Below are 19166 nucleotides of genomic sequence, written 5' to 3'. Positions count from 1 at the left end.
AATGTTAGGTGCTAGTCAAACAGCGGACTGGGACCTAGCAGCTAGGTGCCTAGGCGAGATATAGGCAGGAACCTAGATGGATTTAAATTATCGTAAAATAAGCATTAAACAATATTTATAAATAATATGAGAGTTTAAGATAAATACGGTAGGAGTCTTAAAAGATAAGATAAAAATGCATACAAGAATAAATAAATAAAAAGAAAAAGAAAAAAAAAAAGGAGAGAAATGGGTTAATAAACCACAAAAAAAATGTGGGGTTAGAAGAGAAAAAAAGGGGGGAAATGGGTAAACAAACAAGTGAGGCAGAAAGATAAGGACCATAAGAGAAGTGGTGGGTAAATACTTGGGTAAGGTGTTAGTACCCAATTTTTACTGACTTATTAGGTGGCCCAATAATTATCCAACACATGTCTTTAAAACTCACACACAAACAGATAAGACTTGGGTACTGACAAGGGAGTACCCAAATTTTACTTACTTCTTATGTGGTCCAATAATCTTGAAACACCTGTCATCTATACTTTCTCGCTACATTTGTAACCAAACACTAAGTTTCCCATTCAACCCGTGACCAAACACAACCTCTCCTCTTCCTACCATCTTACCATCACTACAAATCTCACCCTTTAGTCCCTTTCTCCTCCGTCGAACACCCACCCACCCCTTAGTCCAACCTTTTCGTCGATTCTAACTTGAATAGTTCTACAAACCTCTTTTCTCCGTTGAACCCTCTCCTTCACTGAAACCTTTGTCTTTCATCAAACCGATCCCCAATTCCTCCTTCATGAAACCCATTTTTACAGGTGCCATGAATTCCGACGAGAGCGGAGGGGCTGAACCAGAGCTCCTAGGCGTGTTTTCCGGCAAAGGGAGGGGCGGCCGCCACTCCTCGCCCTCACATAGCTTCGCCACTGTTTGGTGGCATAAAAGAATATATATATGTTTTTTAATTGGATAATGCTAGGGAAATTAAGTTTTTAAACTAAATTTGCAAACAAAATGATGTGTCACGATAGAAAATGAGCACGTTCATCAACACTTAAGTAATAATTCAAGGTTAATGCCAAGTAGACCAACTTTTGAAACCAAATTTGCAAACCAAATGATGTGTCACCAATAGAAAATAAGCACGTTAATCAATACTTAAGTAATAATTCAATCATAAAAAACCACATATTTGGTTTACAAAATTTGGTTGAAATATGGTAATGCTAGGCAGACTAAATTTGTAAACAAAATAGGCTAAACTAAATGACATGGAAGTTGAAGGTTGAATTATTACTTAGGCGTTGATAAACGTGCTCATTTTTATTGGTGACATATTATTTAGTTTGCAAGTTTTGTCTACAAATTTAGTCTCTCCATCATTAACCATAATCCAATCATCAACTGTAACATCCCACATCGCCCAGGGGAGTGAATCCTGTAAGCCTTGTGTGTATATTCCCATCTCTACCTAGCACGAGGCCTTTTGGGAGTTCACTGGCTTCGAGTTTTGTAGGAACTCCGAAGTTAAGCGAGTAGCGTGTGAAAGCAATCTTATGATGGGTGACCCACTGGGAAGTTCGATTGTAACATCCCACATCGTCCAGGGGTGTGGATCCTGTAAGCCTTATATGTATCTTCCCGACTCCACCATAGCATGATATTGTCCGCTTTGGGCCCCGACCACGCCCTCACGGTTTTGTTTCTGGGAACTCACACGAGAACTTCCCAGTAGATCACCTATCATATGATGACTCTCGCGCGCTACTCGCTTAACTTCGGAGTTCCTACAGAACTCGAAGCCAGTGAGCTCCCAAAAGGCCTCGTGCTAGGTAGAGATGGGAATATACATATAAAGCTTACAAGATCCACTCTTCTGGACGATGTAGTATGTCATCAACATCCTAATCATTTGGTTTATAAAAATTGGAGAAATTTTTCATTGTGATAGGAACACGGGGGTACATCACATGTTTTTATGCAAGTGGTGGGAAATTTTGTTTTTTAAGTTATTAACTTTCTAACACACATATCCCATCATTTGTATAGTGACACATGATGTATCACCTTGTGTTTTGGTCACACTAAAAAATCTTTCCAAAAATTGGTTTAGAAATTTCGTCTCACTAGCTATTAAACATAATCCAATTATCAACATCCTAATAATTTGGTTTACAAAAATTGGTTTAGAAATTTAATCTTCCTAACATTATTATTTTTAATTTCCTCTTTTCGATTCTTGTAAATTCCGATTTTATCTTTGTTTTTGTTGAAATATGTCATACATATATGCATCATACACACAAATGGGATGATGATGTTTTTCCTTTTTTTTTAATTGCAAATTGTGTTATACAAGATGTACAAACAAGAGTGTATCCTAAGATATATTATATCTAATTGACTTAACTCGCGTCTACGTAAAAATCATAATCAATCTCGATATTTCTTAGGAAGAAAACAAAAAAGTAGTAGCTGTTGACCTTTTGGGGATTTGGGAATCTTGTTTGTTGCTGCATAAGGTTTAAGGGCAAAGACCTCACATTTCAGTTTTGAAGTGCGTATGTACCACAAAAACCACCGAACGTGGCTGGAGCCACAAATCCCAAAATTTGACAGAAATGGAACATCTCTCACCCACTCACTCGCAAAACGCCATACTCCAACAGTTACTCAAATTCTGAAACCCACACTAGAATCAATGGTCCCGGCAGTTTTGGCCAGATCGGGGAGCTTTTGGACCGTTGGGGGCTGCTTACGCGTAGAGTTTTATGTCCATTAAGCTACATTCTCATACGTGTTACATTGTGATTTGATTTCTATTGATTTAAAATTAATACAATCATGAAAAGAAGAAAGTGATTTTTACACATTTATTTTTATCTTCTTGCGCATTAATTTTTACATATGATCAACGAAATAAATAAAACGAAATCAACTGTTATGACTAAAAAATTAAATGTAACAGACTAAAAAGAGTGTGATTAAATAATTACTTCTCAAAGGGAAAACGTGGCATGGGCAATAGAGTCATTTTGAGCCAGAGTATCTTCAGTAAACACATTATCCACGGTGGGCGGTGCCTTTATTTACTTTATGTAATAATTATCTTTAGTTGTAAACAGTGTGTGTTCCAAGTCTTAATCAAACAGTATTTATTAATTAAATCAAAATATCTTAACTTAATTGATGTACTGTCTTATATTTTTAATCTTATGAAAAAATTAAGGAAAGCAATCACATATGGATGCCCTTTCTAACTAATACATGTCTCTTAGTGCCCATCCACAACTAGCACGTACACAAACAAAACAAACACAATAATATATAAATATTTTATGACAAAATATTTGAATATTATATTCCAAACTTTGTCAAGAATAATTAATTGCAAAATTTCATCAACAAATTAAAAAAAAAAACTTATTTAGGTTGTTAATAACAATCTGTTGCAATCATTCTATCTTTCCTTTTTCATTTGCAATCTTATTTTCTTTACTTTATTCGATCTAACGATTGAAAATAAACTTGAAATACGCATGCGAAAAGAAAAAATGTGTTAAAAATCAAATCCCTTGCCATAATAGTTTGAGTCCAAATTTTTTTTCTTCAAGAATCTAAAAAGCGGTTCCATACTAATCCTAGTGCATCAAGATCCACTTGAGTATTTTTTACGAAATAGTATAATACGATCATATTTTAAAATTTATTTATTTTTCAAAATAGTAATTATTCCGTTACATAAACGACATACTAATTTTTCATTCAATTCAACTTCAGTAGATGTGATGTATTTTTATTTTCTAATTAAATGGTACATCAAAACAGAGGCTCAATAAATGCATCAACGTTCGAACTCAGTTCAGAATTTCAAATCTTTGTTCGCTTTCAACGAATATCTAATTATTTATTTTAGTAAGAAACTAGAAGTAAAAAATCAAAAAAAAAAAAAAAAAAAGGTGGTCTCATATTGCGCATTAAAATGCTTTTCTTCTTCTTTGAGGGGGGTGGTGAGCTGGACAGAAGGAGGGCAGCTGAGCTGAGCTGCACCACGCAATCCAACGGACAAAACCTCCCCGCCTTTCCGTTGGTCAAATCCCCAATAAAAAAAATTGAAAAAAAGAGAGAGTGAAAAACTGAAAGATGAGAGATTGGAAGAAGGAGCGTACAGATGGATGCAGTCCGTGTGTGACGAGACGAGGAGGAGGTAGGCTCCACTCATCTCTCTGCTCTCTTCCTTCCCCCGCTATTTTTCTCTTCGCTCTATTTTTAACTCCGATTTCTTGGCTGCTATTTTTTGCTAATTTTTATCCCTTTTTGTGCTTTTTTTTTTGCCTTAATTTTCAGCCTCCTTTGATATCCGAAACTCCATTCCCACTTTCCTTTCAATCGCTTCTCGTTATTCCGGTACGTTCCTCTCTCTCTCTCTCTCTCAATTAATTTTTGGTTTAAAGTTTGAATTTTTATTTATGTTTTTGCTCTGATTACACTTGTTCTTGCAAATTAGCTGTTTCAATTCACTGTTTTGGATTGGATTTGGATTTTTTTTTTTTTAATTATGTGGAATTGATGATCTAAGTGAGTATTCGAAGTTCTTGGATTGGTATTTTTACATGCAGCTTGCTATTTAATTGTTCTTATTATTCCTTGTATGCGTGGCAGCTGTTTGGATGGATGTTTTTTTTTTTTTGGAAATTTATTTATTTTTCTGAGAATTTCGATAATTGAAAGTCGATACAACCCCAGCAAACTAAGGATAGTAATTTTGGATTGGTTGGTTTTAGACCGGAGAATCGAAAATCTAATATTTTTACTACAATTTCATAGAACGTGATATTTTGAGTCTAAAAGAATGCAAATTCTGATGAAATAATGCAAAAAATATTTGGTTATAAAGGTCCTACATGTTAGAAGCTCTAATTTTCTTGGCTTTTATGCAGTGATTTACTGTTTTGTTTCTGTTTTGTTGATCCGATTTCTTTTACTTGGATTGTAGATTTTGCTCACACTTACTAGGAATGGAGGTTGTGAAAACTGCAGAAGTAATGCCTCCTCCAGAATCTTCTTCGTCCTCCAACCATAATCAACAATCCGCCGGGGATGCTCCTGCAAATTCGGAAAAGCATGACAGTGTTGAAAGTAACAGTCATTTGCCAACGATGGACAACCCTAAATTAGAAATTACACTAAGTTCTTCTGACGGAGGACCCTCTCTGGAACAAAATCAACCACTTCCAACAGATAATCCGGCTTCTAGCTCATCAGCAATGGAAAATGGTAAATTACCAGCTGCAGAACATGCTTCAAATAGCACATCTCCAGAACAAAGTCAACTTCTTCCAACAGATACCCCACCCTCAATCGCTACAGTCACAGAGAAAGATACTAAGGATAGTCCGGTGGAAGATCTGGGTCCCAAAAGTGTCGATAGTGTTTCAAATAGTGCATCTCAGGAACAAAATCAACTTCATCCAACAGATACTCCAGCCTCAGCCTCAGTAAGTACGGTCAATAAAACAGAGACAGATGTTCAGGGTACCATGGCGGAAGATTCTGATCCTAAAAATGCTGACAAGGTAGTGCAACCCACGACACGTTCTCTACCCAATATAAAAGTTTCCAGAATTGCTGTTAACAAAGCTGAAGCCATTTATTCTCCTAAGAGTGCTAAGCTGGCATATGTGAACAATGTAGTCTCATCACCCAATGCAAAGTTTGCTAGCTTCTCTGCAAGAAAATCAGTCGTCACTGATTCCCCTAAGAGTGCTAAGAACAGAGGCCTTATTGATACAACTGCACCTTTTGAATCAGTTAAAGAAGCTGTTTCCAAATTTGGAGGAATTGTTGATTGGAAAGCCCATAGAATCCAAACTGTGGAGGTACATTTTCTTTATTTTTTCTGTTTTATTAGCTATTTATTGTTTTCTGTTGGTGTTAAAGTTCACAATCCCCTTTCTTTTGAATCCATAATCGAGTGGTTGTTTGGTTTTTTCCTTTTTAAATGAAACTCTCGTCTAAGGATTATGTTGAAATCCGGAAAATACCTACGTTTTCTAAAACAAATCGTAATCTCTTCTTTGGCTGTGCAGAGACGCAAGATTGTGGAGCAAGAACTTGAGAAAGCACAGGAGGAGATTCCTGAGTATAGGAAACAATCAGAGGGTGCCGAAAATGCAAAGGTTCAAGTATTGAAGGAGCTGGATAGCACTAAGAGACTCGTAGAAGAATTGAAGCTCAACCTGGAGAGAGCACAAACAGAAGAACAACAGGCAAAACAAGACTCCGAACTTGCCAAACTAAGGGTGGAAGAGATGGAGCAAGGTATAGCTGACGAGGCTAGTGTTGCAGCCAAGGCACAGCTTGAGGTTGCTAAGGCGAGGCATACAGCTGCGGTGACAGAGCTGAAATCTGTTAAAGAGGAGCTGGAAACGCTGTACAAGGAATATGCTTCTTTAGTCACCGAGAAAGATACAGCCATTAAAAAAGCTGAAGAGGCCATTTCTGCATCCAAGGAAGTGGAGAAAACAGTGGAAGAACTGACGATTGAGCTAATTGCCACAAAGGAGTCATTAGAGGCTGCGCATGCCGCTCATTTGGAAGCAGAGGAACAAAGGATTGGAGCAGTCATGGCCAAGGAACAAGATTCGCTTCATTGGGAGAAGGAGTTAAAGCAGGCAGAAGAGGAGCTTCAGAAACTTAACCACCAAATATTGTCGGCTGAGGATCTCAAGTCAAAACTAGACACAGCCTTGGCCTTACTACTTGATTTGAAATCTGAATTAGCTGCATATATGGAATCAAGATTAAAGGTGGAAAATGGAGGAGTCTTGAAAGATGGGCTACAGGAACCAGAGAAGAAAACTCATACCGATATACAAGCAGCAGTTGCTTCTGCAAAGAAGGAGCTGGAGGAAGTGAAGCTCAACATAGAGAAAGCAGTTGCTGAAGTAAATATCTTGAAGGTGGCTGCCACATCATTAAAATCGGAACTTGAAAGTGAGAAGTCAGCTCTTGCCACCATTAGGCAGAGAGAGGGAATGGCATCAGTGGCTGTTGCATCTCTTGAAGCTGACCTGGAGAAGACTAGGTCGGAAATAGCTCTAGTTCAGATGAAGGAGAAAGAAGCCAGAGAGAAGATGATTGAGCTACCCAAAGAATTACAGCAAGCAGCACAGGAGGCTGACCAGGCAAAGGTACTTTCTGAAATGGCTGGTGAAGAGCTGCGCAAGGCAAGGGAAGGAGCAGAGCAAGCAAAGGCTGGAGCAAGTACTGTGGAAAGTAGATTACTTGCGGCGCAAAAGGAAATAGAGGCTGCTAGAGCCTCCGAGAAGTTGGCATTAGCAGCAATTAAAGCTTTGCAAGAGAGTGAACAAGCCAGAAGCACCAATGATACTGATTCACCCACTGGGGTAACTCTTTCTGTAGCAGAGTATTATGAGCTCAGCAAACGGGCCCATGATGCAGAAGAACAGGCGAACGCGAGAGTTGCAGCTGCAAGTTCCCAAATCGATGTGGCCAAGGAGTCTGAGCTCAAAAGCTTGGAAAAGTTGGAAGAAGTTAATCGGGAAATGGCTGCGAGAAAAGAAGCACTCAAGATTGCAATGGAGAAGGCTGAGAAAGCCAAGGCAGGCAAGTTGGGGGTTGAGCAGGAGTTGAGAAAGTGGAGGGCCGAACATGAGCAACGGCGAAAGCTTGGTGAATCTGCTCAGGCAGCAGCAACTGCCACTAAAAGCCCGAAGGCCAGTTTTGAGGCAAGGAAAGAATCCAAGGACTTTGACTGCGCACCTGATTCTGCCGCATCTGAGCAATATTCATCAAGCCCCAAGTATGGACTTGGAAGCCCCATCGAAGCTGGTCCATCACCCCCAGAAGTAAAGCAGGGAAAGAAGAAAAAGAAGTCGTTCTTCCCACGGATATTTATGTTCTTGGCCAGAAGAAGGGCGCATCAAAACAAGTTAAATAACTCTTGATTGAAACCAGTACACGTCTTTGTTGTTGTGATTTTTTACCTCCTTTTTTTACAGGGTGGTTTCTCTCAGAGTGACCGTAAATGGTGGATTGATCTGACAGATGTTTACTCGAGTGTACATGACGATACTGGTAAATTGTTTGTTGTATGATAAGTTACTTGGATGATAGTTTTGGTCGCTGTAAGGATGGTTTTGGAGCAGAGGTTAATATTGTTGGTGCCTGAATATTGAGAAGGGAGAATAACAGAACTTCTGTATAATCTGTAGGCCTCGAAAACTCTGTAAAAGTCGGTTCGTGTTTGCTGTAATGAAAGAATTTGGGTTTGAGATTTCCGTGAGCTACTTCTAGTTGAAATTCACACTTTTTTTTTTTATTCATTCATAGTTTCGATGAAGTTTTATTGATCCGAAAACAACGGTACTAATCACATGACTACGGGAGCTGCTCTCTCCATCTGTGTTCGGTCAGTTTTCTGAGCGAGAGTCGCATAACTTGACCATCGTCAATCTCCCTTCCTATCTATAACATAGGCTAAGAGATAATTTGTAACTTCGCTCCTGATTGGAGTTAGAAATGATCGGAAGTTTACACCGACGAAAATTGCTCCTCGCCGGCACAATGCAATTAAGTTTAAGCAATTGATTTTGCTTCAGAACCAAGCAGAACAAGAATGTGAATGAAACTAAGAAAGTGTTGAAAGATAGAGGGGTACAGCTTCTAAACTCTACACAAAAGTCTTTTTTAAGAAGCATACAAGTTAAAGCCGAAACGAAACAAAACGAGACATCTCAACTCTTTCTGATTCAGCGAGGACAACAAGCCATCAAACAAAAATATTTCATTGAAGTGAAAATCACCCTTCTAATCGGCCGTACAAGAAAACAAGACAAGTTTAACTCATCCAAAACAATACCTCAAGTTTTATATTTGAAGCATTATTCGAACAGAAGGTAAATAAATGACCAGAGTCGCTACAAAATTTAATGAGACCTTGTCTTTATATGATTTCAAATGAGATCAAACAACAAGAACAACAGGAGTATGCGAAAATTTTCTCTTTTCCCAACACTTTGGGACGCATTAAACACAAAAGTTTCAATTACCGTAGGCATTACGCGCAGGCCAACAAGGATATCGGTGAAAGTGAAACTAATCACAGAACCTCATGAGCCTTGTTGTAGTACCTGTTGATGTATGCAGCCTTGACACCTGATATGTCAGGAGTATCGGGTGTTTGCACGGGGTAGAACTTGTAATACCTCAAATTTTCAAATGCTGCTTTAGTTTCCGTACTCATTTTTTCAAATTCTTGTTTGCGGGCCTCCTTTTTCTCTCGGTTTTCTTTCTTTTGTTGACGCACTTTCTCCTTGACAAACTCCATGAAGGCATCCTTTTGATCTGCAGATAGTTCCTCCTCTTTTATCCGCTCGTCAGTGAACTCCTCAACTTCATCAAACTGCCAATCAAACACACAGTAAACCGGTGGATTTGGTTCCTGTGGAAAAAGTATGTCGACCTCGGTGCTCAGCTCAAGCTCCTCTTCCTTGATCGGCATTAGATACGGCAAGCAGTAGTCAAATTTCTTTAGACGATCAATCTTCATGTGTTTCAAGGAAGCCCGTCTCTGAGTGCATCCCAGCACAAATATTTGAGGAGAATTTCGACTATATTCAACAACTTGGCTGTCTCTCTTGTCATAAGGAATATATGGAATCCAATCCATTTTCATCTGTTTCATTGGAACAATTTCTTCAGTCTCTCTCTGAACCGACTTAATCCCAATTTTGTCAGAAGGTGGGCAAGGCGATACAACAGCCACCACAATAGGTATGTAAATAATTTTCAAATCACCCTTATAGGGGACTTGTTGAGGCTCTGTACCACCAAAGAGATACACTTTGTTGTTCCCAAGATCGTGCAGCTTGCCCCCCTCTTCAAATGCTTTTTCAAGGTTTGAGAAATCCCACTTGAATTGGTACACCTTGTCCAAGTGATCCCACTCTGTTCCAACAGGAAAGGCAGCCTTCCAGAGATCTTCCAACTGACGAGGCTCCTCAAAGTACTCGGGCTCGGATTGGGGGTGCGATGCCTTGACCCGCTTTGACCGAGTGGCGGCCTTGCTGGATTGTTCTTTGTGGTTGTCTGCCTTGGTTGAATTTTCCTTGTTTTCTTCTCTCTGGCTGGCCTTCCTCTTAGCTCCTCTCGCCATTGTATTCTGCCAAAAAAAAAAAAAAAAAGACAAATACAAATCGAAAATCAGGGCTACCGACCTAGGGTTAGGGTTTGTACCGTTTGGCACACAATCCAATTTATACACATAAAGTTCTTCCGCAACTTCGACAAATAATTTTAAATTTGTATGAATCAAAGATTTAAACTTCAAATCTATAAATCGTACATCTAATCCAAAATCAAAATTATAAAAGAAACCCCAATAGCAGTTCATCGTTTCAAGCAGCAGATTCAAATTTCAACTAATATCTAATCTAATACGAAATCATAAAACCAATCGTCCCTGAATTCATTGACACGTAAAAAAAAACCCTAGGAAAAATCAAAACCCAAATCAAATCCCCTATAAAACCCTAAAAACCCAAATCAAAACCGTAAAAATTCAAAGTTTCTGAAAAATTATAGCACACTGAACAGAAAATTCATACCCGAAAAGGCTTTTGTCGCTTCGCGGACTGAAAATTCCAACACAATCTGGGTTTTTTGAAAATTGGAAGCAAAATCACAGCAGGGGGCTCCTTATTAGGCAAAAGTGAGAACCTTTGCCTCCTCTCTCTCTCTCCTTATAAATTCCAACACATCTTACCGTTTCACTTTATTACATCTGAACCGTTCATTTTATCCCACGGCTGAGATTTGAACGTCTACTTTTCTACTCCCGCTAGGAAAGGTCGGTTATGTGCGTCAAACCAACGCCACGCGAAGTCCGCCTCGTGTCTAATGGTGAAAACTAGCATAAGAGTAATACTTCAACGTTTTTTAAGGCATTAACTTTTTAAGTCGGGGCATCATATGCCACCAATGTTATCGATATTATTCTTATACACATGATTTATATTATTGATATTGTTCCAATTTACCCATTTATTACCATTTTTTCGTCAAATACTTGCCTATTACTAGGTAATGTGTTTTATTACAAGAATATTTCAATGATATTAAGAGTGGAACTCGCACATAAGCTATATGTTATTTTGTTGTATCTTCTAGTTGAGACTTTATTCTCTAATATTTTTACACTTGTACATGACTTGCAAATGGAAAAAAATTAAGAAAATTCTAAATTTTTTTATTTAGACTCAATAACAAACTTAACCACAACGGTATTTCTACGATTTTTATGGAACTCTACATGACCGACAATGATATGTGAAGTTTGTGAACCTAACCACCAAGATGCAAATAAAAGTTTGGAATTGAGCTTCTTCCGAAGAATATGCTAAGTGTAACTAGTTGCATATATTTACGAATCTATCTCTTTAATCCTCATCGTGTCATTATTTAATGACATAAACAACCAACATAAGTCCAAAGATAGACGATGGTACTGCAACCATTGAACATTGTTACATTGGCACATACAAAGACCATAGACTTGGATTTACATTTAAGAAGAGTTTGCAAGGGTCTGAACTATGGTTCTGTGCCATGGGTTGGAGAGGTGCTCCAGAAGATTATCAATGGGTCCCACATGAGTCACAGATGCTTGCACAAAGAAACCCAGCATCGCCACCATTGCAAGCCGTCCTGCAACAACACACAACCAATTTGAAGCAACAATCCAACTAGAAAATAAGACTGAAATGGAAGATATTGATTTGGAAAAATCAACGAAACAACGCATTTTATACCGTTCTTAATCTCTTTAAGCTTCCACTCATGAGCATTCTTGATATCTTTTGCCAGACCAAGAGGGTTCAGCAACGGACCTCCGGGATATCTGACATACACGCGGTGTTATTAATCAACTTCATATCATAATATAGGTAGACATCAATGTTCATATGTCGTTGAGCTTGCGTGTAGTGTTGAAATTGAATACTCGTGTTGTAACGTGAGTGAATTAGCAACAACACTTGATAGAGTAAGGATGGGATTGTGAATCAAATAAGATTACCCAGGTTCTAAACCTTCAAGTGCAGATTCCAATCCAAAGAATGATCCATCTTTGGCTTGAGATCCAGGAGTTTTGAAATCCATGTATCTTTTAGTTTCAACAAATCTACAAGCACAGCAGGAAAGGAGAACATTAACACAGAATCACAATCAAAACAGAAATATCTTTCGGATCAAGCGACAGTTTACTTTAAATAAGTTCAAACTGCGGAGAGAACGATTCAAACTCGGGTGCATAAGGGAACCAAATCCACTCTAGCCAATGCAGATTAAAACAGAACTTACCCCATCAAGATACATTGGACAATGAGCAGAGTTTCTGTATTAGCAAAGCCAAATTTAACTGCACCTGCATTGTACCAAACTGGTACACTAAGAAGCCCTGTTACCCTCAGTAACTGCAAAAAAAAATCACTAGTTTCATTTTTTTACATTTATCCACAGTCGTTAAGTAAAATTACAATGCTACACTGCCCTCAAACTTCTTATCTACAATATGTGGTAGGTATTAAAATCAAATAATTGAAATTTATTTTGGAATTTCCAAATGAGTCCACAGCGAGAAACAGAATGCCATTTTGGTCTTACATCTGTAAGTAGAATTCCTGCAACTCCAAGCATTGCAAAGCGAGCATGAACCAGCTCTGCCTGCACATACCACCTCAAGCTTTCCGGGTCCTCCCCGAGTCCAAGCGGGTCAAACCCAAAATCCCCAGCCAAGCTGTTGAAGAGGGACAAGGAGTGTGAACCTAAATAGGGGAAAAAAGCAAGAGAAATGAAATCAAATTGAACCAGCTTCTTGAGGCACTTACCTTCCGTCGAGGTAGGCTGGTGGGTCAAGCCCTGGGAGCCATGTAGGGCGCACTTGGGCTTGAGCCACATGGCGGGCAAAACCTCGAGCCCTTGCTGGTTTGCCATGCCCGATAGCAAATGAGGGCCTTGATGTGTTCTTATTAGAAACAAAGGATAAAGGACATGGCTGCACAACGAAACCTCTCTCCACTGCAGCAGCCATTTCTCTCCTATCTTTCTATCAAGAGGTCCACAAATTTTATGTGTGCATGGATTATACATATATATATGAGAAATAAGGACCACTTGGACATAACGTTAAAATATCCAGGTCACTAAAAAGAAGTGGGAAAATGTTCAAATATTGCTGGAAGATGGAAAAGAAAATTTACCAAACCATGCTTCAACAAGAATTCAAGCACTATTATTGCTGGAAATCATTAGATTACCATTGAAATTCCTTCAGAACATGAGTACAATTCAACATAGTTCATTACCGGCACGACCTAGCTTAAAGAGTATACCCTACAAATACTTGACGGGAAAAAAAAAACAAATACAAGTGTAAGTTCTTAATAGAAAATTAGAACGTTCACTGCAGAGACAATTGTCTATTGGTACTGGATATGCTGAAGGAGCTGACTTTCAGAGGGGTTGCAATCACAAGTGGGGCCTCAGGTGAGTCAGTAACTGCAAACTTGTCATGCATGAAGCAACTGTCGACAATGGAGTCATCCTTGGGGACTATCTTGTAGCAGTAGCAGCTCTTCAAGCCCTGCTGGTTGCGGTAGCACTCGTGTGAGCCATCTTTCACCTGTTGAAAGTTCCAAACCACACTAAATTTGCCCACAGTTGCAACCAGATGTCGCTCCTGCTTCCCGTTCTCCGTGACCTGAACAATAATGTAAAACAAGATTATCATAATCTTCTACCAAACAAAGTCATATGGCTACAAGAAAAATAAACTGAGTTCAGAATGTTAATTGCCTAGACATTTTCCATTCATAGACAATGCTCCAACCAACCAAAATCGGTACTACCATCAATGTACTGAAATACTCCAAACTAAAGTTCATATGTAAGACCAGAGTTCTAATAGTAGTCATTAAAAGCGAAAAGAAATTGGGAATTTTTAGAAGTTATATAAACCTCCTAATGGATATTTAGTTAAATCAACAAAAACCGCATTCAAAATCTAGAAGTTACTTGGAAGAGAGAGGGGAAAAGCCAGACAAATTAGTTTTATACATGACAACCCCACCATTAGAACCTTCGATGTAAAACCAATCTATTCTCCATCTTTCAGCAATTCAACACTAAAACATACACTGAACCGAAAATTATTCCAACTTTCAGGTCTGAAGTGGACGTGCGTGTGCATATAATTTAGGAAAAGGAATGCCAAAAGGGGGGAATTCTAAATAATAGAAAACAGTCCAACCATTTTTGATACTGTAGGATGGTAGATTCACATTTCAGGTTCTATTCATGACTTAGCAAACCAGGTTTAAGAGAGGCCACTAAATCATGCACATTACAGCAGATGGAAACTAATATTTTCATCACCACAAACAAAAGGAAGAAGCAACATAATGTTGCATAGCCCCACCAAATAACAGAAAAATATTTCTAACCAACAGGCTGAAAATACATATACTTACCCACGAAAACTGAGCATTACGAAACTTGTTATTTGTGCCCGCCAAATGTGAATCCAGGGGAGTCAGCTTCAGCAGTCTTGGAGCTGAAATTCTATTTCCCATACGCCCGCTAAAACCAGTCTTTGTCTTGCCATCCTTATCAGTAAAGATTGTGCAGATGAGGATCAAATAGGTGTCCGTTGTGCCCAAAATCCACTTCCCATCAAAAGTAACATCAACATGAGTAATAGGTGAACCAAGGCCTGGAAAAGCAGTTTTCGCCTGCCTCATCGAATTGATCGAGTACAACCTGATCTTCCCATCAAGCGACCCAACAGCAATTGAGCCATCACCAGTGCTAGCAAAGCACTGAAAGTTAGTCCCTCTTGAGAACTGATGCCCTTGGTTCCAATTGAGAACAGGACCACTAGAAGCTGCAAGGTCCTGAACCATTCCCTTCCTATCACGCATATCCCACCGGCAAAGCCTGTTGTCATCCAAACCCAAGAATGTCGATCCTGAGGGGTCCAACTGTGCTCCCTTACTATCATTTGTGATATCCCTCATTGTAATGTCAGCTCCATCTTTCTCAAACTTCCACTCAGTAACAACCTTCCCGGTTTCGATATCAAGCTGATGGAGCCCGGTTGTATGAGGCTTCCCTTCATTCATCGGACTCATAAGGAGCATGTTAGTCTCGGCCTTCATCAGCAGAGCCTTCCTAGGTGTAGACCGTGCCAAATTTGAACCGCCTCCATAGCTCCCATCATCAAAATTCACATAAACACCTTTACCATGTATTCCATGAGCAAAATTCTTAACAACCTGAATGCCAGAGTTCCCCACCAAGAAACTATTGTCCAATGCACCTAATGCCAAGCTCTGTATACCGCCATTGTGGGCCTCCTCAAACTCCTCTCTCAAATTCTGATTTCCCCTCACTGGTGTTGCTGAGCCAGGGCTCTTCAAAAAATTATCCTCCGCATCTTCCCAGACCGAATCATCCGCCATTTCGGGCTTCGCCCACCCAACAAAATCTTTCCCATAAACCTTCACCCTGTTCTCCTCAGTGGCCTCATACCCATAAGTGTTCTCAAACAAACAGTCATTGTACTTAATCACAAAAGCACTATACTCCTCATCACTGAAAAACTTCATTGCCCACACGCCTCTGGCAAAGAAATCGACACGCCGCTGATCGGCAAAAGTGAGCAATTGCATCTCGGCCGATACCTTAGCCTTAACTTTGGCCCCCACCCTCAAAACCCACAAACCCTCCTCATCAAATTCCTCTTCTTCCTCTTCCTCCTCATCATTATCAACCTCCATTCGAGATGTCTTAATAAAATTGAAAGAAGTGAGTTTTTCGGAAGTTACCCATTTCGCTTTTGGGGTGTTCCCTCCAATGTGGAGGTACAGCTTCACCGGATTCTTCAGATTCGTGTTCCTGGAAGAAGACCCGTACTTGAGACTCAAAGCCTTGAGCTTGGCGTCCACGTCGTCTAATGCAGCCGACGACGGCGTTTTGGTTCCCCGCTCGGCGGATCTCTGGCGCTGGTCGGCTTCAGTTTCCTCCACGTCCTCGTAGCTCTCCTGCTCTTCGCTCTCTTCCTCGTCGGAGTCGGAAAGCTCGAGGTGTTCGCGGCTGTGAGCTCCGCCCATTTTTGTACGAAGATTTGGGAAATGGTATGTGAAAGATGAGAGCTTTGGGAGTCTGAGAGTGAGATGGTGTGTTGGGATGAAAAGTTCAAATTTCAAATTTGGGAGCGCTTTTGCGGTTTTTTGGCATCGTCTTACTTTTCCGTTAGGGTTTCTAAAAGTATGATTGGGCCGGGGTCGGGTCGGGTTGGTGGGAGCCGGGTTAAGTCATGACTTATTCTCGTGGCATTTTACAAAAATTGTTTAGTTATGGAAAGAACTACAGTAACCATCATAACGTTTATTTGATACACAAATGACGTGATGTATTGGTATAATAATAGATAACTTGATTCGTTTCAAAACGCACATCAAAATTTTCTGGCTAAAACATTGTAGTGCTACATAATCCGTCATAAACTTATTCTCATGTCATTTTTTACGAATCATGTTTTTCAAAATTTATGCAAAACATTCGAGAGATGTAATGGTGATACCAAAATCAGGTCTAGAGATGATTATATAAACAGAATCTGCCCAAAATGTGTATTCAAACTAGGTTTATTCAAGCACAAACTTACATTCGTCTCAATAACACTCACTCCTGAACAACCGTCCCCTCCGGTCTCTCTCATCATCTCCCTCACCCTAGCTACATCGTCCCACATCCCTTTAACCGCATAAAGATTTGAGATCAGCACGAAGAACCCGCCACTTTTACTGTCCAAGAGAAACAACTTTTTGGCTATGTACTCCCCAAGCTTCACCTCTTGGTGGATGCAACAAGCATTCAGCAAGGCTCCCCACACTGCGAAGTCGGGCTCCATCTCCATATCTCTGATGAAAACCAATGCCTCCTGGAAGAAGCCCGCGCGGCCAAAGAGACCAACCATGCAAGCGCAGTGTTGCAAGCGTGGCACTATATTGAACTCTTCCCTCATTATTTGGAAATATTTTCTTCCCTCCTCAACAAAACCTCCATGAGCACAAGCAACGAAAACTCCCAAAAAAGTGATATTATCGGGCATTATCCCCTGCTCTTGCATTTTCAAGAAGCAAGCAAGAGCTCTATGTTCTGACCCGTAGTGGCTATAACCCAAGAGGATTGAGTTCCATGATGCCAAACATGGTTCTTGGATGCTCTTAAACACCCTTTCAGCAAGTTCTATTCTTCCACACTTGGTGTACATGTCTATAAGAGCGGTTCCAACAAAATCTTCCACTTCAAGATTGTTTCGGAGGACATAGTTATGAAGTTTCTCCCCAAATCGCAAGTACCCAATTTGGCCACACCCAGATAGTAAGCTAGAAACAGTGATGCTATCTGGACTATATCCGGACATTTTCATTTGGAGAAACAAGTCCAGGGCATCACTTGACCTTCCCACTTGTACACATCCCGATATCAAAGAATTCCAAGTAAGCAACGATTTTGCTTGCATATCAAGGAATAAAGAAAAAGCGGCTTCTATCTTGTCAAACCTCGAGTACATGCTTATCAAACAATTTGCAACCAAAGAATCAGCCGTCAGCCCAATCTTTATTCCATAACCATGGAAAGCAAGTCCAAGGCCAATATCAACAGGGACTTTTATCCCATGAAGGATGCAAACCATAGAAACTGCGTCCAGTTTCATGTCTAACCGCTGCAAGTGTGCAAAGCATTCCAGTACCTGAGCTATGTTATCTTTCTCAGCATAGCTTGAAATAATTGCAGTCAGGGAAACCAAGTTCTTCTGAGGCAATGACCTGTAAAGCAGTTTTCCGGATTCTGTGTTCCCTCGTGTTGCATATTCACAAATTAGCGAAGTAATCACAGAAGCATCATTTGCATGACCAGTTTTAAGGGCATGACAATGGGTAGACTCAGGATTTGCATTTGCTGACAGGAGGCTTACCATGGTCACCAGATTGGCCGGAACATTTTCCTCCTGCATTTGTTTAAAGACAAGCATTGCCTCATGAAAGAAACCATTTTGTCCATAAGCGCCAATCATAGTATTCCAAGAAACTACACTCTTGTCAACTATCTCTTCAAACAAGAGCTCCGCCGCCTCCAAATCTGCAGATTTAGCATACATCGAGGTAAGCACATTCTTCACGTTAGAATCCGAATCCAGGCCCGCCTTAATTCCAAACCCATGAACACATTTCCCAAGAAAAACTAACTCTTGCCTACCACACGACGGAACCAAACTAACCAAAGTCGTCCGACAAGGACAAAGCCCCTCTCTACACATTCGGACAAAGCAATTCAACGCTTCAAAAGCATACCCATTTCGAGAAAACCCAGAAATCAACGCATTCCATGAGACAACATCTCTGTCAGGCATATCATCAAACACCTTCTGGGCAGCCCTTACACAACCCAATTTCATATACAAATCAAGAAGAGCAGTACTCACATATACATATCGATTGACACCTGATTTCAGCAAGTGGGTATGAATCTGATTTGCTTCTAGTTTTGAGCTCACTGAATTAAAACCCGAGGAGGAGGAAGAAGTGCAGGATTTAAGGAGCAGAGAGAAAGTGAGATCATTGGGCTTCAAATTGTACTCAAACAACTGGCGAAAAAGAAGCAGTGCCTGTTTAGGATTTTTGCTTTCGCTGTGAGATTTTAGGAGAGAGTGGAAATAGGGAAGGTTGGGCTTCGCAGAGAGGCCGAAAGAAAAGGCCAAGTTCATACTCAAGTTTGGCGCGAAAGTTTTTAGAGTGTGCAGCTTCTGTTTTTTGGGTTTTTGTGGTGGAGGAGGGCAGAGCCACAGTGTGCAGCTGCTTTATAATTGAGTAATAAAAAGACAAGCAGATGGTGTTTTACCGCAATCGTGAATACAATCATGTATATGTACCTTAGTGCGATTTGATTTTCACCGATTTTTCTCTCTCCTAACAACTAAATATTTAATCCACTAACAGTATCGCGCTACCAAAACAGAGACAATTTTGTTATCAGGATAAAAAGACAAGCTTAACATTTCAAGTGAATCTAGTTCATTAGTAAAAAAC

The 19166-nt window shown here is 39.9% G+C and overlaps 5 protein-coding genes across 5 annotated transcripts; 1 reads left to right on the top strand and 4 right to left on the bottom strand.

Moving 5' to 3' along the window:
- Positions 1 to 3986: 3986 nt before the first annotated feature.
- Positions 3987 to 8285, top strand: LOC137733869 (protein WEAK CHLOROPLAST MOVEMENT UNDER BLUE LIGHT 1-like). Its single transcript, XM_068473070.1, has 4 exons — positions 3987 to 4195; positions 4336 to 4395; positions 4985 to 5867; positions 6078 to 8285. The coding sequence occupies exons 3-4, from the start codon at positions 5007 to 5009 to the stop codon at positions 7956 to 7958; spliced, it is 2742 nt and encodes a 913-aa protein (XP_068329171.1). The 5' UTR covers positions 3987 to 4195; positions 4336 to 4395; positions 4985 to 5006; the 3' UTR covers positions 7959 to 8285.
- Positions 8286 to 8878: 593 nt separating this feature from the next.
- Positions 8879 to 10740, bottom strand: LOC137733876 (protein HEAT INTOLERANT 4-like). Its single transcript, XM_068473082.1, has 2 exons — positions 10620 to 10740; positions 8879 to 10174 (listed from the first exon to the last, which is right to left on the bottom strand). The coding sequence occupies exon 2, from the start codon at positions 10166 to 10168 to the stop codon at positions 9113 to 9115; it is 1056 nt and encodes a 351-aa protein (XP_068329183.1). The 5' UTR covers positions 10169 to 10174; positions 10620 to 10740; the 3' UTR covers positions 8879 to 9112.
- Positions 10741 to 11447: 707 nt separating this feature from the next.
- On the bottom strand, positions 11448 to 13114 carry LOC137747002 (photosystem I chlorophyll a/b-binding protein 5, chloroplastic-like). Its single transcript, XM_068487006.1, has 6 exons — positions 12900 to 13114; positions 12676 to 12808; positions 12373 to 12485; positions 12089 to 12193; positions 11823 to 11911; positions 11448 to 11718 (listed from the first exon to the last, which is right to left on the bottom strand). Exons 1-6 carry the CDS (start codon positions 13100 to 13102, stop codon positions 11579 to 11581), a joined length of 783 nt encoding a protein of 260 aa, XP_068343107.1. The 5' UTR covers positions 13103 to 13114; the 3' UTR covers positions 11448 to 11578.
- Positions 13115 to 13309: 195 nt separating this feature from the next.
- LOC137715649 (protein CYPRO4-like) lies at positions 13310 to 16271 on the bottom strand. Its single transcript, XM_068454991.1, has 2 exons — positions 14541 to 16271; positions 13310 to 13771 (listed from the first exon to the last, which is right to left on the bottom strand). The coding sequence occupies exons 1-2, from the start codon at positions 16179 to 16181 to the stop codon at positions 13472 to 13474; spliced, it is 1941 nt and encodes a 646-aa protein (XP_068311092.1). The 5' UTR covers positions 16182 to 16271; the 3' UTR covers positions 13310 to 13471.
- Positions 16272 to 16671: 400 nt separating this feature from the next.
- On the bottom strand, positions 16672 to 18886 carry LOC137712538 (pentatricopeptide repeat-containing protein At2g04860). The gene has a single exon (XM_068451619.1). It carries the CDS (start codon positions 18842 to 18844, stop codon positions 16676 to 16678), a length of 2169 nt encoding a protein of 722 aa, XP_068307720.1. The 5' UTR covers positions 18845 to 18886; the 3' UTR covers positions 16672 to 16675.
- Positions 18887 to 19166: the final 280 nt, after the last annotated feature.

The sequence above is a fragment of the Pyrus communis genome, chromosome 1, assembly GCF_963583255.1.
Source record: "Pyrus communis chromosome 1, drPyrComm1.1, whole genome shotgun sequence".
Taxonomy (NCBI): Eukaryota; Viridiplantae; Streptophyta; class Magnoliopsida; order Rosales; family Rosaceae; genus Pyrus; species Pyrus communis.
The sequence above is the reverse complement of the archived record's forward strand: the minus strand, read 5'-3'. Positions and strand labels throughout refer to the sequence as shown.